The 24,957-nt window shown below is 41.9% G+C and overlaps 1 protein-coding gene across 1 annotated transcript in view; it reads left to right on the top strand.

Moving 5' to 3' along the window:
• Positions 1-24,957, top strand: part of UBE3C (ubiquitin protein ligase E3C) — a 2,314,788-nt gene that overhangs the window by 738,492 nt on the left and 1,551,339 nt on the right. The window contains exon 10 of the mRNA XM_044064789.1: positions 9,092-9,246. Within this exon, the coding sequence (XP_043920724.1) occupies positions 9,092-9,246 (155 nt within the window). The remainder of the gene's footprint in view (positions 1-9,091; positions 9,247-24,957) is intronic.

The raw sequence follows: 24,957 nt of genomic DNA on the forward strand, positions 1-24,957 counted from the left end.
CAGTTACCGAAGTCATCAAAAAGCTAAGTACCCCATTGGGGAACCTTTTCTTGCCTCAGCCGATGTCAGATAAAACTGCAAAAGTTAATAATTGTTTGTCTTGTGGTAAACAAATACCTCATAAGGACTTCCATTCTTACTGCCTTCCCTGCCTTGGCCCAGACCACGACGTCTCGGCCTGTGCTGCCTGTGTTTGCTTTAATAAGCGCACACTCAGGCGCCGGGCAGAATTTGCTGAAGACTTTTTTGGGGAAAATTTCTCCTATATCATGCCGTCGGAACAACCGACAGCACATATTTCCAAAAAACACGTGCTAAGGCTGCCAGCCAGGCTAAGTTTCACCCTCCTAAATCTTTTTCCCTGGGTTCCTCTTCTGAGAAACAGATCATGACTTTAGCTGCAGATCTAATTTCTTTAATCAGAGGCTCTCAGGCTCATCCAGACAGAGGTTCTCAGCCGCCTGCAGACAAAAGGCCTAGGCTTGAGCAGACAGATACCTTTTCCTCAGATGAAGCCTCTGGTGACTCAGACCATTCAGATTCCCAGGAAGAATCCTTCCAGGCCTACGAGGATTCTGATGCTGATGAATCCATTCCCTCTGCCTCTCCTCCTGAGGATATTTCTTTTGGGGAAATTCTCCACTCCATGAGAGAGCATTTTCAGTGGCAGGGCCAGGATTTCTCCGACTCCAGGAAAAGGCTTTGTACTTTCCTTAAGTTACCCCAGCACAGGCCTTTAGCTATTCCACCAGTATTAGATGTATTGGATGATGTGTGCTCAGACTCCAGTGCTTCTCCTGATTCTCTTCCTCCTGCTCCTGTCAAGCCAGACAGATATTACAGGGTTCCTGAAACTCATAAACATCTCTTTAAGGCCCACTCTGTTGATCTAGAAACTGTTGCCCAGGGGCCCAAAGGAGTGGCCACTTCCACGGCCAAAAATCCTTTGCCCGCAGACAGGGAATCTAGGTCTGGAGAGATGGGGTAAAAAAAGTTTATACCTCATCCACCCTTGCCATGAGGGCACTTAACTGTCTTTTTCATATGTTTCAGTATCAGGATTTCTTGATGGATGATTTGCAGAAAAAGTTAGCCTCTCTTGAGCCTATAGATAGAAAGGCCTTGCAGGATTTGGTTCATAATACTCAGCAGGTTAGCAATCATTTTCTTTCATTGTGGTTATGATGCATTGGAAGCTTCATGTAGGGCAGCTATGACAGGGGCCGTCACACGTAGACATGCTTGGTTGAAAGAACAGGCATTACCAGATCATGTTAAAGTAAAGCTCCTAGATGCACCACTGGAAAAACACAAGCTATTTGGTGCTAATGCACAGGATGTGTTGAAATCAATTGAGGAAAAGGCTAAATCAGTACAAACAGTCAAAGATTTCCTGCAGGTTCAGCCACCAAGGTTCAGCAGGAATTGGCCTTCGAAGAATTGGTCCTTTCCAGACACTGATAAGTTCCAAAGGGGAAAAAACAGGCGTGCTCGAGGTAGAGGGCAATACCGAGGCTCCTACATGGGCCGCCAATGGCAACCAACTAATCAGAGGAGTTGCGCAGGAACTTCTACTGCTCCACAGGGACAATCACAATGACTTGACTTTGACACCGCCGACCACGGCTCAAAGAGAAGCACCTTTAGGTGGAAAATTATCTTTATTTTCAAAAAATTGGCACGTTTCAACAAAGGACAAATGGATTCTGGACATAATAGACAAAGGGTACAGGTTCCACTTCCATACCTTACCAACAAGACAAGGCATGCCAAACCTGCCACAAAATCAAAGGGCAGAGGCACTCATACAAGTTTCAAAGCTGCTACAAATCAAAGCAATAGAAAAGGTTCCTCCTCAGGAACAAGGTCAGGGATTCTACTCAAGACTGTTCCTTGTTCCAAGAAAAGAAAAGCAATGGAGACCTGTACTGGACTTGTCCGTTCTAAACACTTTTCTCATTGTGCCAAAATTCAAAATGCTGACGTTACAGCAACTTCTTCCCATGCTGGGCAAGGGGTGATGGCTGGTTACTCTGGACCTCAAGGAGGCATGCCTGCATGTCCCAGTCAGACACAGTTGCAGAAGATACCTCAGATTTCTTGCAGGGTCAGAGAATTATCAATTCTCAGCATTGCCTTTTGGCTTATCTACTGCGCCCAGAGTATTCACAAAATGCCTGGCATCAGTAATTGCACATTGCAGACTCCAGGGGATACAAATATACCCTTACCTGGACGACTGCCTTATACAAGCGGACAGCAAACAAGCCTTGATAAGAAACTTGGACTATGTCATTCACTTACTACAGGCTTTGGGATACACAGTCAACATTCAAAAATCAAGACTACTGCCATCCCAACAAATAATTTGTCTAGGAGCAAAACTGGACACAAACTCACAGATGGCTTTCCTCACAGAAGAAAAACAAGAATAATTACCAGATTACTTCAAAAGCCTAGCAAAGCACACCCAGATGACTGCAAGGAAAATCCTGCAGGCCCTGGGTTTCATGGCATCTTGCATTCTTCTAATTCCACTGGCAAGACTACACATGAGAAAACTACAATGGTACCTAAAAAGTTTATGGTCTCAACACAGCCACAACTTAGAAGCAACTATCCCACTCATTCCATGTCTACAAAAGGAATTTTTGTGGTGGGCACAAGCAAGCCAGCTAAACAAAGGTATGTCTTTCAACAAGCCTCAAACAAGCCAAACCATTACAACGGACGCCTCAGATCATGGATGGGGGGGGCGCACATGGAGGGCAGATGCATTCAAGGGCAATGGGCACCCCGGGAAGTGCATCTGCACATCAATCAAAAAGAGATGCTGGCAGTGATTCATGCAATAGAGACCTTCGGAAAATTTCTACAGCAAGGTCATCTGCTAATAAAGACAGACAACACCACTGTTATGTGGTACATAAACAAGCAGGGAGGCACTCATTCTTACCCCCTCTGCAGACTAACAATGACTCTTTGAGAAAAGTCCCTGAAACTGAACATACAGTTGCAATCCCAGTTTGTTCCAGGCAAGGACAATGTGCTGGCGGACAGTCTAAGCAGAAACATCTTGGACCCGCACGAATGGATGTTGCATCCAGACATTTTTTCACAAATAACTCATGCATGGGGAAGGCCGGACATAGATCTCTTTGCCTCACACCTCAATCATCATCTGAAGAAGTTCTACTCGAGGACACACCATCCTCAGGCCTGGAGAATGGATGCTCTCTCCTTCAGCTGGAATTCTCTAACAATCTATGCATTCCCTCCTCTACCATTAATGACCAAGGTGTCACTGAAGATCAAAGCAGAACAACCGAAAGGCATTTTGATAGCTCCAGACTGGCCAAGGCAGCACTGGTATCCATTACTAAGGAGCATAACTCGCACCAAGCCGTGGCCCCTGCCTCAATGGCCTCCGCTTCTAACTCGGCACAATTACAGGACTTTTCATCCCAACCTGCAAACATTGCAGCTGACAGCTTGGAGGGTTCCATGACTACTCCCCATATCTCTCTCTCCAAAAAAGTTTAAGAGATCTTACTGGAAGCACGCAGACCTTCCACCAGAAAGACTTATTCAGCCAAATGGAAGAGATTCAACATCTGGAATGCCAACAAGGGTCAGGATGCATCAGTAATGAGCATCCCACAGATACTAGAATACTTGGCAGAAATGCTTCATAGCGGCCTTTCATATTCTTCCATAAAAATACACGCTTCAGCAATTTCAGCAAAATACAACTCTGATCCACCTGTGTTCTCACATCCTTTGCTAAGACAGTTTCTAAGAGGGATAAAGAATCTCAAACCTCCCAGAAAACCACCAGTGCCTGCATGGGACCTCAACTTCCTTTGGAAAAATTAACTCTTCCTCCTTTTGAGCCAGCAGCATCTTCAGAATTGCAATTTCTCTCCTGGAAAACAGTTTTCTTGTTGGCAATTACTTCAGCAAGAAGAGTCTCGGAGATACAGGCCCTCATGGCAGTACCTCCATTTCTCATTTTTCATCAGGACAGAGTTTCTTTAAGAACCAATCCTTCATTCATGCCAAAAGTGATATCCAGGGTGTCTCTAAATCAAGCAATTCACCTGCCTACTTTCTTTCCCAATCCTCAAAATAAAAGAGAAAAGCTGCTGCACACTTTGGACATACACAGACAATTGCGCTACTACTTGGACAGAACAAAGGCCAACAGAAAGTCTGACCAACTATTTGTAGCTTGCGCTGCTGGAGTACAAGGAAGGCAATTTCCAAACAAACAATTTCAAAATGGATTGGACACTGCATCAGATTCTGTTACTCTTTCCATGGAAAAGGTGTGCCAGCCAATATCAGGCCACACTCCACCAGAGCTATAGCCACCTCCACAGCCTTTCTAAGAGGGGTGGCTACAAAGGACATTAGAAGCTGCTACATGGAGCTCCGTGCATACATTTTCCAAACACTACAACCTGCCTTTATATTCCGGATCCCGAGCAGGCTTTCCTTCGGCAGTCCTGCAGGGCATTTTAGCTACACCATCTTTTTCTTAGATCCTACCACCCCCAGCTTGGCTATGGTATTCAACCCATATGTCAGGACTGCAGTTGCATTCTTGAAGGACATAGTACAGTTTTGTACCTACCATAAATGTAGATGTCCGATAGATATGCAACTGCAGTCAGGTTTTCCCTCCCTCCTACCCCTCTGTAAATTCTCCTTTTTGGGTCCACTCCCCTTTTCAAATTAGCTGGGGATATCTTTTATGGTGTATCTGTTTATTACTGTTGTGCATGTCTGGAATTTTTTTATCCATTCTCTAAATTTAGCCTTCCTTGGAGGGCACCTGGCACCTGGGGCAAGAAACACTGAAGAAGATGGCGCCGGCTGATGCTTTTATACCCCAGCCGCTCTGACGGGGAAAGGGCGACATCAGCTGGCGCCGGACCCAGACTTTGGAATCCGGCCGACCGAAGGGCTGCCTGAGGCAGGACAACCCATATGTCAGGACTGCAGTTGCATATCTATCGGACATCCTCATTTATGGTAGGTACAAAACTGTACTTTCCTGACATTCATAGGTTTATAGGTAAGTACTAAGTGTTCGGTCTGCAGACCATTTCAAGCCTAGCCAAAAAACCCTATTCAAAGTTTCTCTCTAGCCCCAAGGAGGGCAAGACAGGCTCAACTGGGAGAGAATTTGAGGTTGCCCATCTGCTTGACATATAGTGAATATTTGTTCCAGAGATGAGGGGATACGTTGGGGTATGAGTCTATCATGCCAACATGTCTTATTTATCTGCTGGTGAAGGTTTAGTTACTTTAACTGAGTATTTCATGCATGAAAGGTTAAGCATTGATCTCCTTGGAGGTGTCTGTAAGAGAATGAATACAGAGAAAGGGCTGCCAGTCTCTCCTGATAACTAGGATTTTTTGAGGCCATGGATAGTTTTTAGTTGTGAAGCTCTGAAGTCTCTCAAGTTGTGTTATATGTTTAGATAAATATGCCAGCAGGTGCATTATATTCAGTAATGGGTCTGATAAGGTATAAATAAAAGGGAATCAAAACTTTGTTGTATCTAGTGGAGATGCCTTTCTAAATTAGATGGGCCAGATAAAAGGTTTTCTGAACAAGTGTGGCGACATGATAGTTAATAAGGAATTATCAACAAGAGTAACCAGATGCATTACAATAGTGTCTGATTGAAGGGGTGCATCTCCTGTATGTTAAGTGAAACAGTTTTGTTTACCAAAACAAACTCTGCTACATTTTTTTTCGCATATAATTTGAAACTATTGTCCTTGCACCAACATGTTCTAAGCCATGTTGGAGCAATTGTTAGTCAGTTGAAGATTGAATAACAACACCTAATTTACTGTCATCTGCAAACTTAGTTAACCTTAAGCCAGAAGTGCTGGCGTGAAGGTCTGAGAAATATCTGCCAAATAGAAGAGGACCCAAAACTGAGCCCTATGGTACACCCCTAGTAACTATCTTGCTTTCAGAAGTTGCACCTGCTACTCTATAACCACATGGGTTGCATCAGACAGCCAGTTAGCTGCCCATTGCACAACATAAGGATCTGGATTCATATTTACACGTCTGTTGGTAATGTTTGTATAGGGAATAGTGTCAGAAGCCGATATCCTAAATGCACTGCATATCCACTGTCCAATATTTCATTTACTTTTTCAAAGAATTTGAGGTTAAAGAGGGAGAACCTTCCTTTGATAAAGCCAAATTGATGAGGGTCCAGGGTTAAGAAACTTTCACTATTCAGATTATTGAAATTTGAGATAATGCAGTCTGTAGCTTTACATATGAGGGAAGTGGGACTGTAACTACCGGAGTCAGTGGTTGCACCCCCCGAAATGGCATTACAGTTGATGTTTTATGGGTTTCAGGAATGTGGCTACTGGAGAAACTTAGATTAAAGTGTTTAAGCAGGGATTCAGAAAGGTCATGTTTAGCACTGGTAGTCAGGCAACCTGGTATGTTGTCAGGACCCATGGATGGAAGTATTTTTAGTTTTTAAAAAGGCTGAGAGAACTTGTTCATTAGTAGTTTAATGGAGTGGCTGTTATGTGGAACCTGTGGGATAGCTGTAACTGTGAGTTGGGTAAAGGATAGGATATTGGCTACTTCCTTTGGGTCAGATAGTATGGTATTATTAAGGACTAGCTCAGAACACGGTTTGGTGTTAGCAATTAACTTTCTGACATAGTTAAAGAAGGATTTGCAGATGTTTTTTTGGTTTTCATGTATGATGTCTAGTAAGTGTTGTGGGTCCCCTTCCTGTAGATTGCTGTCTCTTTCATCTCCCCTTGTTTGGGTGATGGCCTCTTGACAACTCAGAAAACTCAAAATTAGAAAAACTTTGGGGTGGTAGGGCAACCCCATAACTTTTCCTGTTTAACCCTTGGGTTCCTTTTTATGGAGTGACTTTCTTAAGTTTTGTAAGCATTTCTAAACCTGTGGGAGATTAAAAAATATTCTCCGATTCCTCTTAAAACTTTTTATTTTTCTAAGCGTTTAGTATGTCTTAGCCGACACTTCTTTTTAGGTTTTTTTTTTTTTTTACAGATATCTCCTCTAGCATAGTGTTGTGTTCTGGTAGACCTGTTATTCCTAAGACTCAGGTTTTTCATGTCTTTTTTCTGGCATTAACATGGTGCTTTATTTCCCCACATTTAAATTTGAATATGCAGATTTATGTTCAACAATTCATTTATTCTCATACATTACAGTTTCCCACTTTATCTTTTACAGTTCTTTATAAAGCAGAACAGTGTCTTAGCACTCTACTTAAGTAAGCAAAAATCTGTAGGGTTTGGGTCTCCCTTAGAATTGAAGTGCTTTGTCTCTTCCTTCCTCCCTCTGTTTCTTTGTGCTGTCTTCATTTAGTGTCACGTTGAGGTCAGCAAATACTGTTATAGAAAAACAAATTGTAAGGAAGAAAACTCTTCCTTATAAATAACAGAGCAAGTTAAGTAAGCAACTCAAACCACCACAGGGTCAGTCACACAATTACAATTTGTTTAGCCAGGAACAAAACTGAAAGATAGCAAAAAGGATTTACAAATGTTATATCTGAATATAGGAGTTAGATACCATTTATATATCATGCATTCTACATATTTTCCCAGGGGCTACCTTCCCTTTTCCATAATTTAAATCTTCCCTTTTAGAGGAATTAAGAATTAACTATTAAGTATACATTTATATTATTAGTTGTGCCTTTGATAGGGATAAGAAATATACAAGCACTGGGAGTTTATTTTCTTAGTTGACTTGGACTGGGGTTGTTAGGGCAGACAGTGAAGAAGTGCATATTATTTTATTAATTCTTGACGTGCTTCAGATGCACCACATTAGCACTTTGGTGTTAAAGTTTTTCCACATCTTCTCAGAGAAGTTTTCTTAAACTGATGTCCCTTCTTCAGGATTACAATACTGTAACAAAATCTTTGACCTAAGGCTCATTCTACTGGAGCTATTTCTTCCTCTGCAGTGTACTTCAGCTCCACTTCCATAGAGGACATTTTCACTGCTTCTTTTGGTTCTGCCATTTTCCAGTGCATCCTGCCATGATGCCACTCAGGAAGAAAGTAGCAGGGGATTCTGTCCCAACCATTGAGATGGAAGGAGGGGACAATACAAGATATGACGGTTTACCTTTGTGTGAACCAGAATGATGAAAATCGTCAGTGCGATCTGCACCGAAGTTCGAAAATCAGCAAATCGAAAACCAGATTCGCTAATTTTCGAACTTCAGTTTGAAAGACATAGCGTAATGCAGGGGGGCAAGCCCCTCTGCAACCCCCACACCCCCTACTTTATTATTCTAACTCCGAGATCACACTACAGTGGGGAAAGCGTCCACTTTCCGATCCCCACTATAGTGCACCTTGCACCAAGAATGCCGAATCTGCAATGAGCGAGCGTTACTGTGCATTCGCTCATTGCACATTCAATGCATTTTGTTTTTGGTCTTCCGAGAACTTGAAAAAGTCTTTTCGGACTTTTAAATTTCACACTTGTGCATTACAGACATGTAAAGGTAAACTGATACGACATGTATGTACTTAACTTAATGACACTTGCTTAATTTTCCTCTTCTATCTATCTTGATATCCCACCTACCATCTCACAACCAAGATGACAGTTTCCTTCTGTGTTAGACCTTGTACATCTAAGTCCAAAGTCTTTCTCCTGACCTTCCTCAGTAGCTTTGTATCTGATAGAAGGCAGACTCGATCTGAGGAGCAAGGGGAATTGCATCATGTAAGAAGGGAGTATCTTATACACTGGAGAAGCTTCTGAGTGCAAAGTTGCTGGCTTGGATCTACCATGAGAGTGACTAACTCAACAATTAAGACAGCTGGAGAAGAACAATATGCATAGTTTGCTATGGTAAGTACCTAACTTTCATTTTTCACTGTTTCTGTAAGGGCATTTGCCCATATTTGTACATTTTTTACTCATGTAAATAAAATAGCAGCATGCCAGCACATTCTGTCATATTTAGTAGTTGCTGCTGTAATACAGTTCGGTTTGCATCTTGTTTCATTACAGCATGTCATTTGTATTGGTTTGTAGGTAGTCTTTCAGATGAGGATTTGCTTGTGTATCTCAAGATACTTCAAGCTTTTTTGCCGCAGTTGCCTGTTTCTTTGAGTGGCACAAGTAGACAGGAAACCAATGAAGAGTCTGAAGAGGAGGATGAAGATGATATAAGGATGGCAACATCACCAGTAAGAACTCATTGGTTGTATAAAGTCTTTACATATGAACAACAGCTGTATAAAGTCTTTACATATGAACAACAGCTTGAACGGTCTAGAACTAGCACAGTAACAGTGAGGTGGATTTCTTGTATGTAGGTGATATTAAATTTGGCTATTTCAGCAGACTTCCACAGTTCTTTTAAGTGTTATCTTGATTTTTTTTTTTTGCGACGTAAGTTGGTCATATGGTCTAATGGATAAGGTACTTGGTATCAGAAGATTCTATGTTCAAGTTCTACCACGGTCATGCAAAAGCAGCACAACAATTTAGGACAAAGATTAGCACAGCAGCAAGGTGCAGTGTTAAGAATCAGAAAGTGTAAAGTTTGAATTCCAAACGGGCATCATAGGTGTTGGGGGTTGGTGTAATAGTTAGGTGTTTACTTCACAGACAAAAGTACAGGGTTTGATTCTCACTAAGGAAAAGTGGCTAGCCTAGTACTTGCCTATGAACTTATAGTGTCTTAAATTTTGTCCTGCATTCCAGAGACATGCTACCAGGTGGAGTGGAACTACTGAATCAGCATTAGGCATGCTTGCCCTGCTCTGAGCTGGCATCTCACTGGGTTTGGTTCTTGTCTTATGCCCAGTGTTTGCTGGAATTGATTCTGCCCCGTAACCCTGAATTGGATAAAGCGGATGTAGACAATCACTAAGAGATAACCAGTACCTTTGTAACCACTTATTTTTTATCATTTTATATCTATGGTGACGAGAGAGAGAGAGGATTTTTCTGAGCTATGATACAGAATCAAAATTGTATAGACATGGTAAGGCCTTGCTGTCTCCAATTATAACGTCTGAGAAAAAAGCAATTACTAGAAAAAATGGAAATCAGAATCTAAACCAACTGTATTAGAAACAGTGACTATAGTAACAGAGATAAAACAACTGAAACTGATGTATTTAGAAAAAGGTAGGAGCAAACTACATAGGAAAAAAATGGGAATTGTGGGAAGAATACATATAGGATTGTGGGAATTGTGGGAGGAATACATATAGGAGAGGAATGAGGTTTAAAACAAGGCAGAATTTAAATGAGCTATGTAATGTTTGGCTGAAAATGATTGGGTAGATTATAAGTGATGTATAATGTTTGCAATTGGGTGTGTGTCAGTATGGTTTGTGATGTAAAATGCTTGCAACCAAGACTGTATAGGTGTGGTTTGTTTTCATTTATATAAATGTATGATTGCTTATGTCATAACTGATGGTTGTTTAAAAAAGGGGCAGGAATTGAATAATTTATGTAATGTTGCTTGGATTATATGATATATAGCAATATATGTGAAGTATATTGTTTGTTAATTTTAACTTGTTAATACAGTTTGATTACTTTTATATAAATGTAAATGCACCTATGTCATAAGCGATAATTCATTACAGGTGTTTAACAAAAAATTTATACCTAGTAAGATCTGGCCACCGTGTCATTGTAATATCCTTTTGTGGGAACCCTTAAGCCTACTTATAGCTCTTTACTTAGCACTTGCTGCTTTGAGTGGCTGTTGCTGTAGGTATTATGCAACAAACATTTTATCAATTTCTCTGGTATCGGCTGCTTCAGAGTTCAGTGATGTAAAATGGCTTGTCCATAGATTCCTACCCATCCTTTTTAGTTTATTAAGATCTAATTCATGTCACTGTTTCAGTTATTTGATGTAGTATTTTTTAAATAAGTAACTTTAGCTTCGTGATTAAGTGCCTCAGCCCAGGCACTTTGAAAATGTATAAAACAGTAACAGAAAGAAGTAAGTAAAAATAAATAGCAGTACAAATTAATAGTACTAATAAAACATAAATGCCCACAAAACTGTTATAGTAAGCAGTCCAAGAATAAAACTTATCAGCCATAAACTAAATCAAACAAATGTGCCAGTAGTATATATATATATATATATATATATATATATATATATATATATATATATATATATATACGGGGGCCCTGTCCCAACAAAGTTACTCATAAATACATTTCCAAATTTCCAAAGCAGGAGGATGTCAAATTGTCAGCAAAGCACTTTATCACATACACACACCAAATATTTATATATGCAAAGTATCTAATTTAATAAAGACAAATGTATGAATCTCTCAATTCTAAACACTAGTTCCAACAGTAACTAACATTTTGAATGTAAAAATGCAGCACTTTAACAGTTAATTCCACATTAAAGTAATCTGTAACTAATGAAGAGGTTGCTGCTAGCAAATTTATATTTCATTGTTTCATCTACAAATAATGTGCCTGTTACCCTTGAAGAATAAATTGCCTATGTTACATTAAAAAATGATAATAAATTCCTTTGTACATTAAAAAATGATAAGGCGGTGGTGGTGCTGCAGTAGCGTTGTTGCCTCACAGTAAGACGCTGTCCGGTTCGATTCTCAGCTAGAGCGTTTTCTGCGTGGAGACATGTGAATGGGCGTACCTTCGTTGAAGGTTGTGCTTCAGGCCTGGCAAGCCGGTACGTAAAAATCAACTGCCAATCATTAGCGGACCGGAGTTCCGCTGTGGCGACCTCTAACTGGGAAAAGCCAAAATACCCAAACAAACATTAAAAAATGATAAGCCAGTAGTATTGCAAAAGGGAATGGATGGTAAACTGATAACGGGTTCTTAATTACTAGGTATCTCCACCAAAGTAGGACATTCTCAAAACTGCAGCATCCACCCACTTTAAAAGTACCACACAGTACAGTTTCAGCAATCCATCTACATGCTGTGGGAGAAGAACACACAGCCGTCGGCATCAAAAGCAAGTATACTACCTGTTGTGCTACTAGCAATGCAAACAGACTTGGCATAAGCAGCATTAAACTTCTCTTCCCCTGAAGCTCTCAGCTCCTTGTAAAATCCACATGACAGTCAGCTGTATCTCTCAACTTTGCAGCACAAGAAATCTGGAAAATGCCAAAATTTATTTGGGGGGGGGGGGGGAGGCAAAGGCCCAAAACCAGGGACACATTTTAAGCATTGCTTGTATATTCTTAGAAAGTTGGTAGAATAAAATGTCATGTTACCATGCATTTCCTGAAAGAATGGAAGACTGAAACTTAAATGGTTATCATTTAGTGAATTCAGTTCTCACTGATTTGCCAGAAAACCACAGATTTTAACAGGAACAGACCAAAAGTATGAGCCAGACATTCTGTGAAAATTTGGACCGTTGAGATTTATGGACTCGACTCCTTGGATCACAAGTGTTGGTACTGGTAAAGAATTCAGGCTCTTGCGTCTTGTACCTAAGGTACACTAAGGTACAGAGTTTGAGCCTGAGTAACCCAAACCATCAGGTATACCTAACTGGGACATTTAACACACACACACCGCACCTAGCACACAGCACAAACCACACAGCACACACCACACACCCTTGGCAGCAGCAATAAGAAAAATCAGTTAACATACCTCCCTTGGCAGCAATGGGAAAAATCAATGCACACACCTTCAAATACACTGGAATGCAACACTCATTGGCAGCAACTTACTGAACTTGACAGCAGTAAAAAATTCAAACTGCGCAGGCAGGCAAGACGTCTGTGCGTGCTTGATATGATGTGACCTGACCGGAAAGAATAGTCCCATTCTTAAAGAAGAAACAAGTAAAACCGCTTTTTTTTAAATTTACGTAAACAGTCTCAAAAGTACCGCCCCTCTCACCCTCCTGTAGTTACGCCACGGCACTCTCACTCTCACACTCCAAGTTTCTTATTCATACATGCATTTACTCGCACATCGTTCTCACTTTCTCACCCACCTACTTTCTCATACATAAAAGCATTCACTTACACATCGCTCTCAGTCTCTTCCGAGCTCTCTCTCACACACCCACTTTCTCATTCATAAATGTATTTAATCACACATTGCTCTCACTCTCTTCCAGTCACACACACACACACACACACACACACACACACACACACACACACACACACACACACACACACACACACACACACACACACACACACACACACACACACACACACACACACACACACACACACACACACACAGTCTCTCTCTCTATGAAACTGTCCAGTGTTTCTCAACTGCTTGCAACCCGGTATAATTGATGCCAGGGTCTGGTGGTTGAGAAACACTGCTCTAAGTTGTAAGATTGGACAAAGACCTTGTGTACCAGAGTGCACAGTTTTGCAAGGCTAGTACCTGGATAATAGATTTTGTAACTAGGGAGGGCCCAGGCCGTGAAAGGCTATATATAACAGAACAAGGATTGTACGTCTACTGTTTAATTGGCAACCAGAACAAACTGCACAAAAGTGGTGCAGTGTAGTGTTACCTTGAGATCCCAGTCTGTAACCAAATTGCAGAGTTTTGCACCCGTTATAAGTGGGTGAGTATCAAGTGTGGGAAAACCTATACAGAATATGTTTCAGTATTGAAGATGGGGCAGAGGTCAGCACATGCTTCATAGTGGGAATGTCATAAGTTGGAATATGAGGTGCTCAATCTGGGTGATATTTCGTAGATGGAAACGTTGACTAGACCATCACTGAGATCTCATCCTTTGGCATTAATCTGACATAGAAGATCGCACCAGAAATGAAAGCTTGTCTCCACAGTAAGAAATGTCTTGAGACAAAGTTATTAGGGAAGAGTTCTTTAGCGTGTACGTTCTTAGCCACAGTCTTGAAGTCATTGAGCTTTAGCTTGTAATGACCATCCAGCTGTGGATCACTTTCAGATCATGAGACAGATGATTGAGGGCAGCCCAGACTTCTGAGGGAACTAGAGGTGTGTTATCAGTGTATCGATGATATTGCAAGCCTCTTGAACAGTTAGCATTTCCTTGGGGTAGTAAGTAATTAGTGAAAAGCAGGGGATCAGTAATTGAACCCAGATGAACCCCACAACTGAGGGGATGTGAGGATGAGGTGTTTATCCCTCACACCACCCTCTGGGTGTGCCCGGAAAGGTAGGAGGCAAACCACTACAGTACAACACCAGAGGTGCCACAGTAATGTTCTAAATGGTCCATTAAAGTAGCATGGTCACCAGGTCAAAAGCTGAGCTGAGATAAAGAAGGACAAAAACTGAATAATGACTGTGATCTCTCACTACTAGATCATCATTAAAAACTGTTTTAAAATCCATCTGACAGCACTAAGATTTCTTTATTAAAAGCCATTTCAGTTGTGTGCCGTGCCATAAATTTGGACCGAAATGCACCACAGATACCGCAGTTGTTCATGTAAGACACCAGTTACCAGTAAACCACTTTCTGAAGAACCTTACAAATAAAAGGAAGGTTCAGAAAGCATCAAGAGTGTCGGAGTGTAAACCAGCCCTTTTAAGGATGGGGTGACTAAAGCCTCCTTTAAGCAAGATAGGAATACCTCCTTCCTAAAAGAGTTGTCAACAGTCTCATGTTTGAAAGGGCTAATGGCTTCAAAGAAAACTGTCACAAACTTTATAGGGCATGTACATTGTACATTTGTAACGTGAACTTACATACGTTAACAGTGAAAAAATATCACAATTATTGTAGGCTTGCATTGTTCATGGTCTCCATCATATCTCTTTCTTTTATTCTTGTGCATCAGAACATGCTCAAATACTTTTCAGTTCCTGACAACCTCCTTATTTTATTTGTTTATAGCTATGTTGCATGTATTGTTCCCAAATGTGTCATTTATTGTTATGGAAATTGCTTCTTCCATCTTTTAATGATCCCCTCTTTAGGTCTTTTATTTCCAATATGCAGTACTTTATTTACAGCAAGTTGAATCTTAGATTTCCACTTTCATGCAATTTTTTGGTGGCTATTAACATTACACTTAATGAAGCCTTACTGTATCTTGAAAATTGGAAACCTAGACACCAATTAATTAGCATCATCATCTTAGTTAATATATTATGTTCCCCAAAAAACTGTCAGGTCTTTCTGTAGGAAGTATTTAAACTCTTAATTCCACAAATTCCAGAAAATTTCCTCTCTCATTCACACTGTTCTTATCTGCACTTTATTTGAGCAAAAATGCTCTTAGGTTTACTTGGAGTATAAAAGTACATGTGTGAACATTTCAATGAAAATATCCTAAGTCTGGACTTTGTGGCATATCTCAAAGCCATACAGATTTTCTCTCATTGCTGTTTTGTAATTTGTCATGCTAATCTCCCTCCCTGTCTTTTTTAATCTCCTCTGATTTGTTTTTAGTTAATTTTATATTCCTTGTTAATTATCCCTTTCTTAACATCTTGTGGTGTTCATCATATTGATCACTGCTGCAGTAGCTTAGCTTTGTGGTTAACACCCTGTGTAGGATACAACAGCCGATCTGCTTCCAAAGCTTCAGGGCACCTTCAATGCACCCAGACTGTTAATCAGTTTGAGCTGAGCTGACTAAAAAGACAGGGCTGGGTGCTAAGACCTTCGAGTTTTTCTGCAATTGAAGAGAGTGCTCTTCTGTGGGCTTTTGAGGATGAACAATCTGCTTGTGTTATTCTTTGCTGGGCAAGTTCCCTTTGAGGGAAAAACCTTCCACACAAAATATTTGTTTTAATGTGCTTTCCAGTTTTATAGAAGTTATTTTTTAGCTAGATGCTAGTGTTTTAATGGACTGTCACTAGAGTTAACTGTACTTTTAAATGAGAGCACACTTTTTTCTTGTCAGTTTAAAAGTTGTTTAAAGTAGTTAAAACATTTTCTCTGAGGAGAAACTGTGTTTATTTTTTGGGGGAGCCTGGCAAAGTTATTTAAAGTGTTTTTATTGTGTTTTTGTGACAAAAGGTAACTTTCAATGACTTTATACTTTTGCCGACTTTAGCTGCTTGTTCCCCAGGAAAGAAATGCCAGTTTTGGCTTGACCATGGAACAAACTACTGGTCCTATGGTCAGTCCTCCTCCTAGCCACAAAAAGAAACAAGCAAACAGCCTTTGCCACCACCACAAGCTAGTCATTTGCCTCAGCCACAGGTGGGTGGCCAAAGCTGGTTTACTCATCTTTTACTGCAAATCCCCCTAGAGCAGCACCTACAGCTACTTTGGACCTGGGGTTACCACATTCTCTGCAGCTGTTGGGGTCCCCTCGGTGGGCAAAGGAGAGTGACTCTGGTCAGTCCTGGGCGAGGGAAGGCATCCCTGTTTAAGTTGTGCCCATACCTAGGGAAGCTGCTGCCACTGTAAACTGACCCCATTTTCCCTGTCAAAAAAAAAAAACTGAAAACTAAACGTGTATCTATTCTTCCTCAAATTTCCGTAGACAGGAGTAGTTTACTGGATCTGGCTCAGGGTTTAATTCAGGATATTTATCCTTCTTATAAGCTGGTTTCTGGTAAAACAAAGACTCATGCCTATTTTCCTAAAGAGATTCAAGATTCTGAATCTAGACAGGAAGATCAGGGGACAGGTGCAGGGATTTCTTGTTGAATTTCTGATTCAGACTCAGAGGAGAACTCAGTTTCTGATTCTCCTTTTTGGGGTTTCTCTTGCTCTAAAACTGTTTCCAGGATGTGCCAGTGTTTTCAGTGGGAGAACACTAATTTTTCTCAGTCCCTCAGATACTGTGAGCTGTTAGAGAAGGAATTTCCAGAGCCTTCAGCCATTCTTCCAGTTCTGTCATCTTTGGAGGATATGTATGTGAGTCACTGCCTGCAGTTTTCTTGACGGTCAGCCTGCTTCCCCTAAAAAGGCAGGTAGAGTGTATACATTTTCTCAGTCGTTTTAAGTTTTTATACATTCATCCCAAACCTGATCCAGCAGTTTAGTTAAACATGCTACTGATAAAATTGGGTGAATTCCAACCCTACTCTTTCTGACAGGATTGGGAAAGATTATTGATAAGCATGGGAGAGAAAGTGTATGTTTCTGCAACTTTATCAGAATTTTGAGTTATCAGGCTCATGTGTTAGTTTATTCTGACTAGTTGGGAGGTTATGAGGGTTGTTCTTGCGAGGTGAAATCTGCTTTAAATAATTTAGTTTCTTCCATCTTGCAGGTCACACCTCATTGTTTACAGTGTGTGTATGACTCTGTTGATACTACTTCTGGACTGTGGCCACTGCTACGGTTTTAAGGTGGTCTGCCAGGCTGTATTCTCAGAACCTTTCAGATTATGTAAAAAAATGAGATTTTAAATCCTCTTTTAGGCAGAGATATAGTTTCTGGTCTCTCTGTTGCAGAGGTTGTCAAAAAGTGTGATGAAAGGGGTAAGTTGATACAGAGAATCTCTACGATTTTGCAGCCCTCCATTTTCAAATGTTCCTAATGGCTTTTTATAACCCTTCATCCATTTTCAACAAAAAACAAAATAAACAGTCTCACCAAAATGTGGGTAAACAGATGTTTAAGAAGAAATGGCACAAGGTGCTCCTGTAAGAATTCGGGAACCACCGAAAACAAAGGACAGTCCAGACAAGTCAGAATGACTGTTTGTTTAAGGGGACCCCCCCCCCCCAGCAGTCCCTTTTTCCTTCCAGAAAGTCTGAATCTCAATTTTTCTGTTAGGCAGCAGTTTCAGACAAATGTATTCTGAAGATCATTCATCAGGGTTACAAATAGAAGTAGGAGGAAATCCCCCCTTCGCGGGGTAGTTCCTCACCCACCAGACCAGATTCCTCTATTTCTCCCCGTCTTCCATCAGATGATGTCTCAGGAAGTTATAGAACCTGTTCCTCCTTCCCAGATTGGGAGAGTTTTTTATTTAAGAATGTTTTAGTGCCAAAGAAAGAAGATACTTGGAGACCAATTCTGGATCTTTCTTTCCTAAACCTGTTTTAGTGCCCAAGTTCAACATGTTGCCACTTCACAGCTTGTTACCTTTTCCTCCTCACTTAGGTTTTCTGGTAACACTAGATTTGAAAGATGGTTATAATCACATCCCTATATCAGGTGCTTCTTAAGGTTCTGTATATCTGGGTCACATTATCAGTTCTCTGCTTTACTGTTTTCTTTCTATCCACTGCACCAGAAGTGTTCACAAAGTGTGGTTCCTCCAGTTATAGCTAATTGCAGGCTACAGGGTATCCACATTTTTCCATATGTAGATGACTTGCTTATCTTTGCAGGATTTTTTTCAAAGTGCCAGAAATCTGTGTGTCTTAGATGAATGATCCCTTACACAATCTGAGATTCCAATAGAGTATTCAAAAGTCTTTCGTGATTTCTTCACACAGAATGTGTTCCTGGGATATCAACTGGACACCGCAGTTCAGAGTTTTTCTTCCACAGGAAAATTATATCTTTATCTAGATATGTTTCAAGTGTTTTCCACTCATATTTCAGTCACTAAGTGGGGAATACCTCAGGATATTTGGTTGCATGGCATTTATGATTCTCATGATACCCCTGCAGGACTTCACATAAGAAAGATATAGTGGTATTTGAAATTTCTCTGGTCCTAGCATCAACACCCTTTATCTTTTCAAATCCCAGATCTGGGGGTTGTCAGAATATAAATCTTTTGCTGGTGACATCTGATATCCTTAAATCCAGATCTCCCCTTCTCCTTCCCTACTTCAAAGCAGTCAGTCAGTACAGGCACATCACACTTTGCTTGGTGAGCAGTTTCAGGAGGGATAAAAGTGCAGGTGGTGTGGAACACTAAGAACAGGCAAAAACACACAAATGTTAGGGAGATGCTTGCCTTGATCAAGGCACTCACTTCTCTGAACCATTGTTGATCCCTAAGACCTCTTCAGTTGGTTGCAGACAATACCACAGTTATGTGGTACATCAGCAAGCAAGGGGTAAATAGGTTCCTATTACCTTTGCAGACTAGCCATGTTTGCTTGTGCTGTAGCTTCACAACACAGTCTCACTCTACAGGCATCCTGCATTCCTTCAGCGCAAAATTGTGCGGCAGGACTAGGGCAGACCCTCATGAATGGAAACTGGATTGGGGGGGGGGGTTCTTTCTAGATTTAATCCATCTGTGGAGAGTTACTCAAGACTAGACCTCTTTGCTAGTTTGTGTGTAAAGAATGATGGTAGATGATTTGAAAGAAAAATGTATTATTCTTCAGAAATGGAAGATTTTACAAAGTAATAAATATTTTGCAAATATAGTGGGGAAAGAACCACAGTTTATAGTAAAACAAAAAAAATCTGTTGAACAGTATTTGGAGACAGATGACACTCAAATATGTAATGTGGAAACTTAACACAAATAATGGGATGTTTCCATGCAGATTTTGTGATGTGTGTGTACCTACATTTTGTGGGTCCTATTATATTTTTGCACAGTCCTGAACATGTATTGGAATTGAAAGGGCATTATAACTGTGACTCTTTAGGGCTTTTTTACATTGCCTTATGTTCAGGATATTCTTTATTTTATGTAGGCACGACCAAGAGTAAACTAAGAACTAGAATTAAAGAACATGCTGTAAGAATTAAAGCTGGCAGTAATGCACTTTATAAGCATACTTTAACATGTGATATTTACAGAAAATTTTCGTGGGTGATTACAAGAAGTCTGTGTTAAAAAGGGATACATTATGGCAATTAAAACTACAGGCTGATAAAAAAGCCTGCTTAAAGGACAACAGTGGGATGTCCTTCAAGAATGCAACTGCAGTCATAACATATGGGTTGTCCTGCCTCAGGCAGCCCTCGGTCAGCCGGATTCCAAAGTCTGAGTCCGGCGTCAGCCGGTGTCGCCTCCTCTCCGACGTCAGAACGGCTGGAGTATAAAGGCATCGGCCGACGCCATCTTCTTCAGTCTTTCTTGTCGCGCGGTGCCCGAAGCAGAAGCAGTTTGCAAGTGCCGGTCGGTCAGCTCCTGTGTTTTCAGTTACCGAAGTCATCTAAAAGCTAAGTACCCCGTTGGGGAACATTTTTTCTTGCCTCAGCCGATGTCAGAACAAATTGAGAAAGTTAATAATTGTTTGTCTTGTGGTAAACAAATACCTCATAAGGACTTCCATTCTCACTGCCTCCCTTGCCTGGGCCCAGACCACGACGTCTCGGCCTGTGCTGCCTGTGCTTGCTTTAATAAGCGCACCCTCAGGCGCCGGGCAGAATTTGCCGAAGACTTTTTCGGCGAATCCTTCGCTTATATCATGCCGTCGGAACAACCGGCAACACAAATTTCCAAAAAACTGAAGGACCGGGACCGACATCCGCGGCCCGCGTCCTCTACCGATATTTCTCCTAAGCCCTCCGCGTGTGCTTCGGTCCCTTCGGAAGCGGTAATTCAACCGCTCCAGGCCGACGACACAGCAGTAGCACGTCCTTCGGTCCCGGAGTCTACACCGGTGCCGGTTATTGATTTTCCTCCATAAACTGAAGTTCTGGATCTGCCCTACACCATTCCCGTAGACAAGGTTACTCCTGCACATGGGGCAGCTAGGCCTCCTTTATCCATGTCTATCAAGGCCTTTGCACGTGCTAAGGCCGCCAGCCAAGCCAAGGCCCATCCTAAACCTACTGCCCAGGCCCCTTCTTCTGATAAACAGATCATGTCTCTTGCTGCAGATCTTATCTCTCTTATCAGGGGGTCTCAGCCTCACCCAGACAGAGGTTCTCAGCTGCCTGCAGAGAAAAGGCCTAGAACTGAGCAGGCTGACAACCTCTCTTCAGATGAAGCCTCTGGGGATTCTGAGCATTCAGATACCCAAGAAGAATCCTTCCAGGCCTATGAGGACTCTGATGCTGAGGAGTCAATTCCCTCTGCCTCTCCTCCAGAGGATTTTTCATTCGGTGAAGTCCTCCACTCTATGAGGGAGCATTTTAAGTGGCAGGGTCAGGAATTTTCTGATTCTAGGAAAAGGCTTCGTACCTTCCTCAAGTTACCCCAGCACAGACCTTTAGCTATCCCTCCAGTTATGGATGTCCTGGATGATGTTTTCTCTGACTCCAGTGCTAACCCTGATTCTCTCCCTCCTGCTCCTGTCAAGCCTGACAGATATTACAGGGTCCCTGACACTCACAAGCATCTCTTTAAGGCCCACTCTGTGGATATTGAAACTATTTCACAGGGCCCCAAAGGAGTGGCTACTTCCTCAGCCAAGAATCCACTGCCAGCGGATAGGGAAGCAAGGTCCCTGGAGAGATGGGGTAAAAAAGTTTATACCTCTTCCACCCTTGCCATGAGGTCACTTAACTGCCTTTTTCATATGTTTCAGTACCAGGATTATTTACTGGATGATTTACAGAAAAAACTAGCCTCTCCTGAGTCTATTGATAGAAAGGCATTGCAGGATCTGGTCCGTAACACTCAGCAGGTTAGCAATCATTTTCTTCAGTGTGGTTATGATGCATTGGAGGCTTCATGTAGGGCAGCTATGACAGGGGCTGTTATACGTAGACATGCTTGGTTAAAAGAACAGCCACTGCCAGACCATGTTAAAGTAAAGTTACTTGATGCACCTCTGGAAAAACAGAAGCTTTTTGGTGCTAATGCACAAGATGTGCTGAAGTCCATTGAGGAAAAGGCTAAATCAGTTCAGACAGTCAAAGATTTCCTCCAGGTTCAGCCACCCAGATTCAGCAGGAATTGGCCTTCAAAGAATTGGTTCTTTCCAGACACTGACAAGTTTCAAAGGGGAAAAATCAGGCGTGCTCGAGGTAGAGGGCAGTACCGAGACTCCTACAGGGGCCGCCAATGGCAACCACCAAATCATAGAAGTGGCGCAGGCAGTCCAGCTGCACCACAAGGACAATCACAATGACTTGACTTTCATGACGCCTACCAAAGCTCAAAGAGAAGCACCCATAGGCGGAAAATTATCCTTATTCTCAAAGAACTGGCATATCTTAAACAAGGACAACTGGATTCTGGATTTAATAGACAAAGGTTACTGATTCCACTTCCATACTTTACCAATAAGACAAGGCATGCCAAACCTGCCACATCATCAAAGGGCAGAGGCACTCATTCAAGTTTCAAAGCTGCTAAGAATAAAAGCAATAGAAAAGGTCCCTCCTCAGGAACAAGGCCAGGGATTTTATTCAAGACTGTTCCTTGTTCCAAGAAAAGAAAACAAATGGAGGCCTATACTGGACTTGTCTACTCTAAATACTTTTCTCATTGTGCCAAAGTTCAAAATGCTGACATTACAGCAACTCCTTCCCATGCTGGGCACGGGGTCTTGGCTGGTCACTCTGGACCTCAATGAGGCATACCTGCATGTCCCAATCAGACACAGTTGCGGAAGATACCTCAGATTTCTTGCAGGGACAGAGCATTATCAATTCTCAGCATTGCCGTTTGGCTTATCTACTGCACCCAGAGTGTTCACGAAATGCCTGGCATCAGTAGTGGCACACTGCAGACTCCACGGGATTCAAATATACCCCTACCTGGACGACTGCCTGATACAAGCAGACAACAAACAAACCTTGATAACAAACTTGGACTTTGTCATTCAATTACTTCAGGCCTTGGGATACACAGTCAACATTCAAAAATCAAGACTACTGCCATCCCAACAGATTATTTTCCTGGGAGCCAAACTGGACACAAAAACACAAATGGCCTTTCTCACAGAAGAAAAACAAGAGCAGCTACCAGAGTACTTCAAAGGCCTAGCAAAGCTCTCCCAGCTGACTGCAAGGAAATTCCTGCAGGCCCTGGGGTTCATGGCATCTTGCATTCTTCTGATACCTTTGGCAAGACTTCATATGAGAAAGCTGCAGTGGTACTTAAAAAGCTTATGGTCCCAACACAGCCAAAGCCTAGAGGATGTAATCCCACTTATTCCATGCCTGCAAAGGGAATTCTTGTGGTGGGCTCAAGCAAGTCAGCTAAACCAAGGCGTGTCTTTCAACAAACCTCAAGCAGGTCAAATCATTACAACAGACGCCTCGGATCATGGATGGGGGGCGCACATGGAGGGCAGATGCATTCAAGGGCAGTGGAACCCAAGGGAAACGCATCTGCACATAAATCAAAAAGAGATGTTGGCAGTGATACGTGCAATCGAGACTCTTGAAAGATCACTTCAACAAGGACATTTGTTAATAAGGACAGACAACACCACTGTTATGTGGTATATAAACAAGCAGGGAGGCACTCATTCTTATCCCCTCTGCAGACTAACAATGATTCTTTGGGAAAAGTCCCTGAGTCTGAAGATCCAATTGCAATCCCAGTTTGTGCCAGGCAAGGACAATGTTCTGGCGGACAAGCTGAGCAGAAATTTCTGGGATCCACACGAATGGATGCTGCATCCTCACATATTCTCACAAATAACAAGGGCATGGGGAAAACCGGACATAGATCTCTTTGCTTCTCACCTGAACCATCACCTGGAAAAGTTTTGTACAAGAACTCACCATCCTCTAGCCTGGAAAACGGATGCTCTCTCCTTCAGCTGGAATTCCCTAACAATTTATGCATTCCCTCCTCTACCACTGCTGACCAAGGTGATACTGAAGATCAAAGCAGAACAACCAACAGGCATTTTGATAGCTCCAGACTGGCCAAGGCAGCACTGGTACCCATTGCTGCTGAGCATAACTCGGACCAAACCGTGGCCTCTGCCTCTATGGCCTCTGCTTCTAACCCAGCACAATTACAGGACTGTTCATCAAAACCTGCAAACATTGCATCTGACAGCCTGGAGGTTACCGTAACTTCTTCCGATATCTCTCTTTCCAAAGAAGTTCAAGAGATTTTACTGGAAGCACGCAGACCTTCCACCAGAAAGACCTATTCAGCCAAGTGGAAGAGATTCATCATCTGGAATGCCAACAAGGGTCAGGATGCAACAGTATTGAGCATACCTCAGATATTAGAATACTTGGCAGAATTGTTTCATACTGGTCTCTCATATTCTTCCATAAAGATTCACGCTTCAGCAATCTCAGCAAAATACAATTGTGATCCACCTGTGTTCTCACATCCCTTGCTAAGACAGTTCCTAAGAGGGATAAAGAATATCAAACCTCCCAGAAAACCACCAGTACCTGCATGGGACCTCACTTTTGTCTTGGAAAAATTAACTCTTCCTCCCTTTGAACCAGCAGCATCTTCAGAAATGCAATTCCTATCCTGGAAAACAGTTTCTCTGTTGGCAATAACATCAGCAAGAAGAGTCTCGGAGATACAGGCACTCATGGCAGTACCTCCCTTTCTCATTTTTCATCAGGACAGAGTCTCTCTAAGGACCAATCCTTCTTTCATGCCAAAAGTAATTTCCAGGGTGTCTCTAAATCAAGCCATTCACCTGCCTACATTCTTCCCAAATCCTCAAAACAAGGGGGAAAAGCTGCTACATACTTTGGACATACACAGACAACTACGCTACTACTTGGACAGAACAAAGACCACCAGAAAGTCTGACCAACTGTTCGTAGCCTATGCTGCAGGAGTTCAAGGAAAAGCAATCTCCAAACAAACAATTTCAAAATGGATTGGACACTGCATCAGATTCTGCTATTCCTTTCATGGAAAAGGTGTGCTAGCCAATATTAGGCCACACTCCACCAGAGCTATAGCCACATCCACAGCTTTCCTAAGAGGAGTGGCTACAAAGGACATTCTAGAGGCTGCTACATGGAGCTCGTGCATACATTTACCAAGCACTACAACCTGCCTTTATACTCCAGATCCCGAGCAGGCTTTGCTTCGGTAGTCCTGCAGGGCATTTTAGCTACACCATCCCTTTATTAGTTCCATCAACCCCCAGCTTGGCTATGGTATTCAACCCATATGTTATGACTGCAGTTGCATTCTTGAAGGACATAGTACAGTTTTGTACCT

The sequence above is a fragment of the Protopterus annectens genome, chromosome 3.part0 (genome assembly GCF_019279795.1).
Source record: "Protopterus annectens isolate FY-2018-M chromosome 3.part0, PAN1.0, whole genome shotgun sequence".
In the NCBI taxonomy this organism is placed as follows: Eukaryota; Metazoa; Chordata; order Ceratodontiformes; family Protopteridae; genus Protopterus; species Protopterus annectens.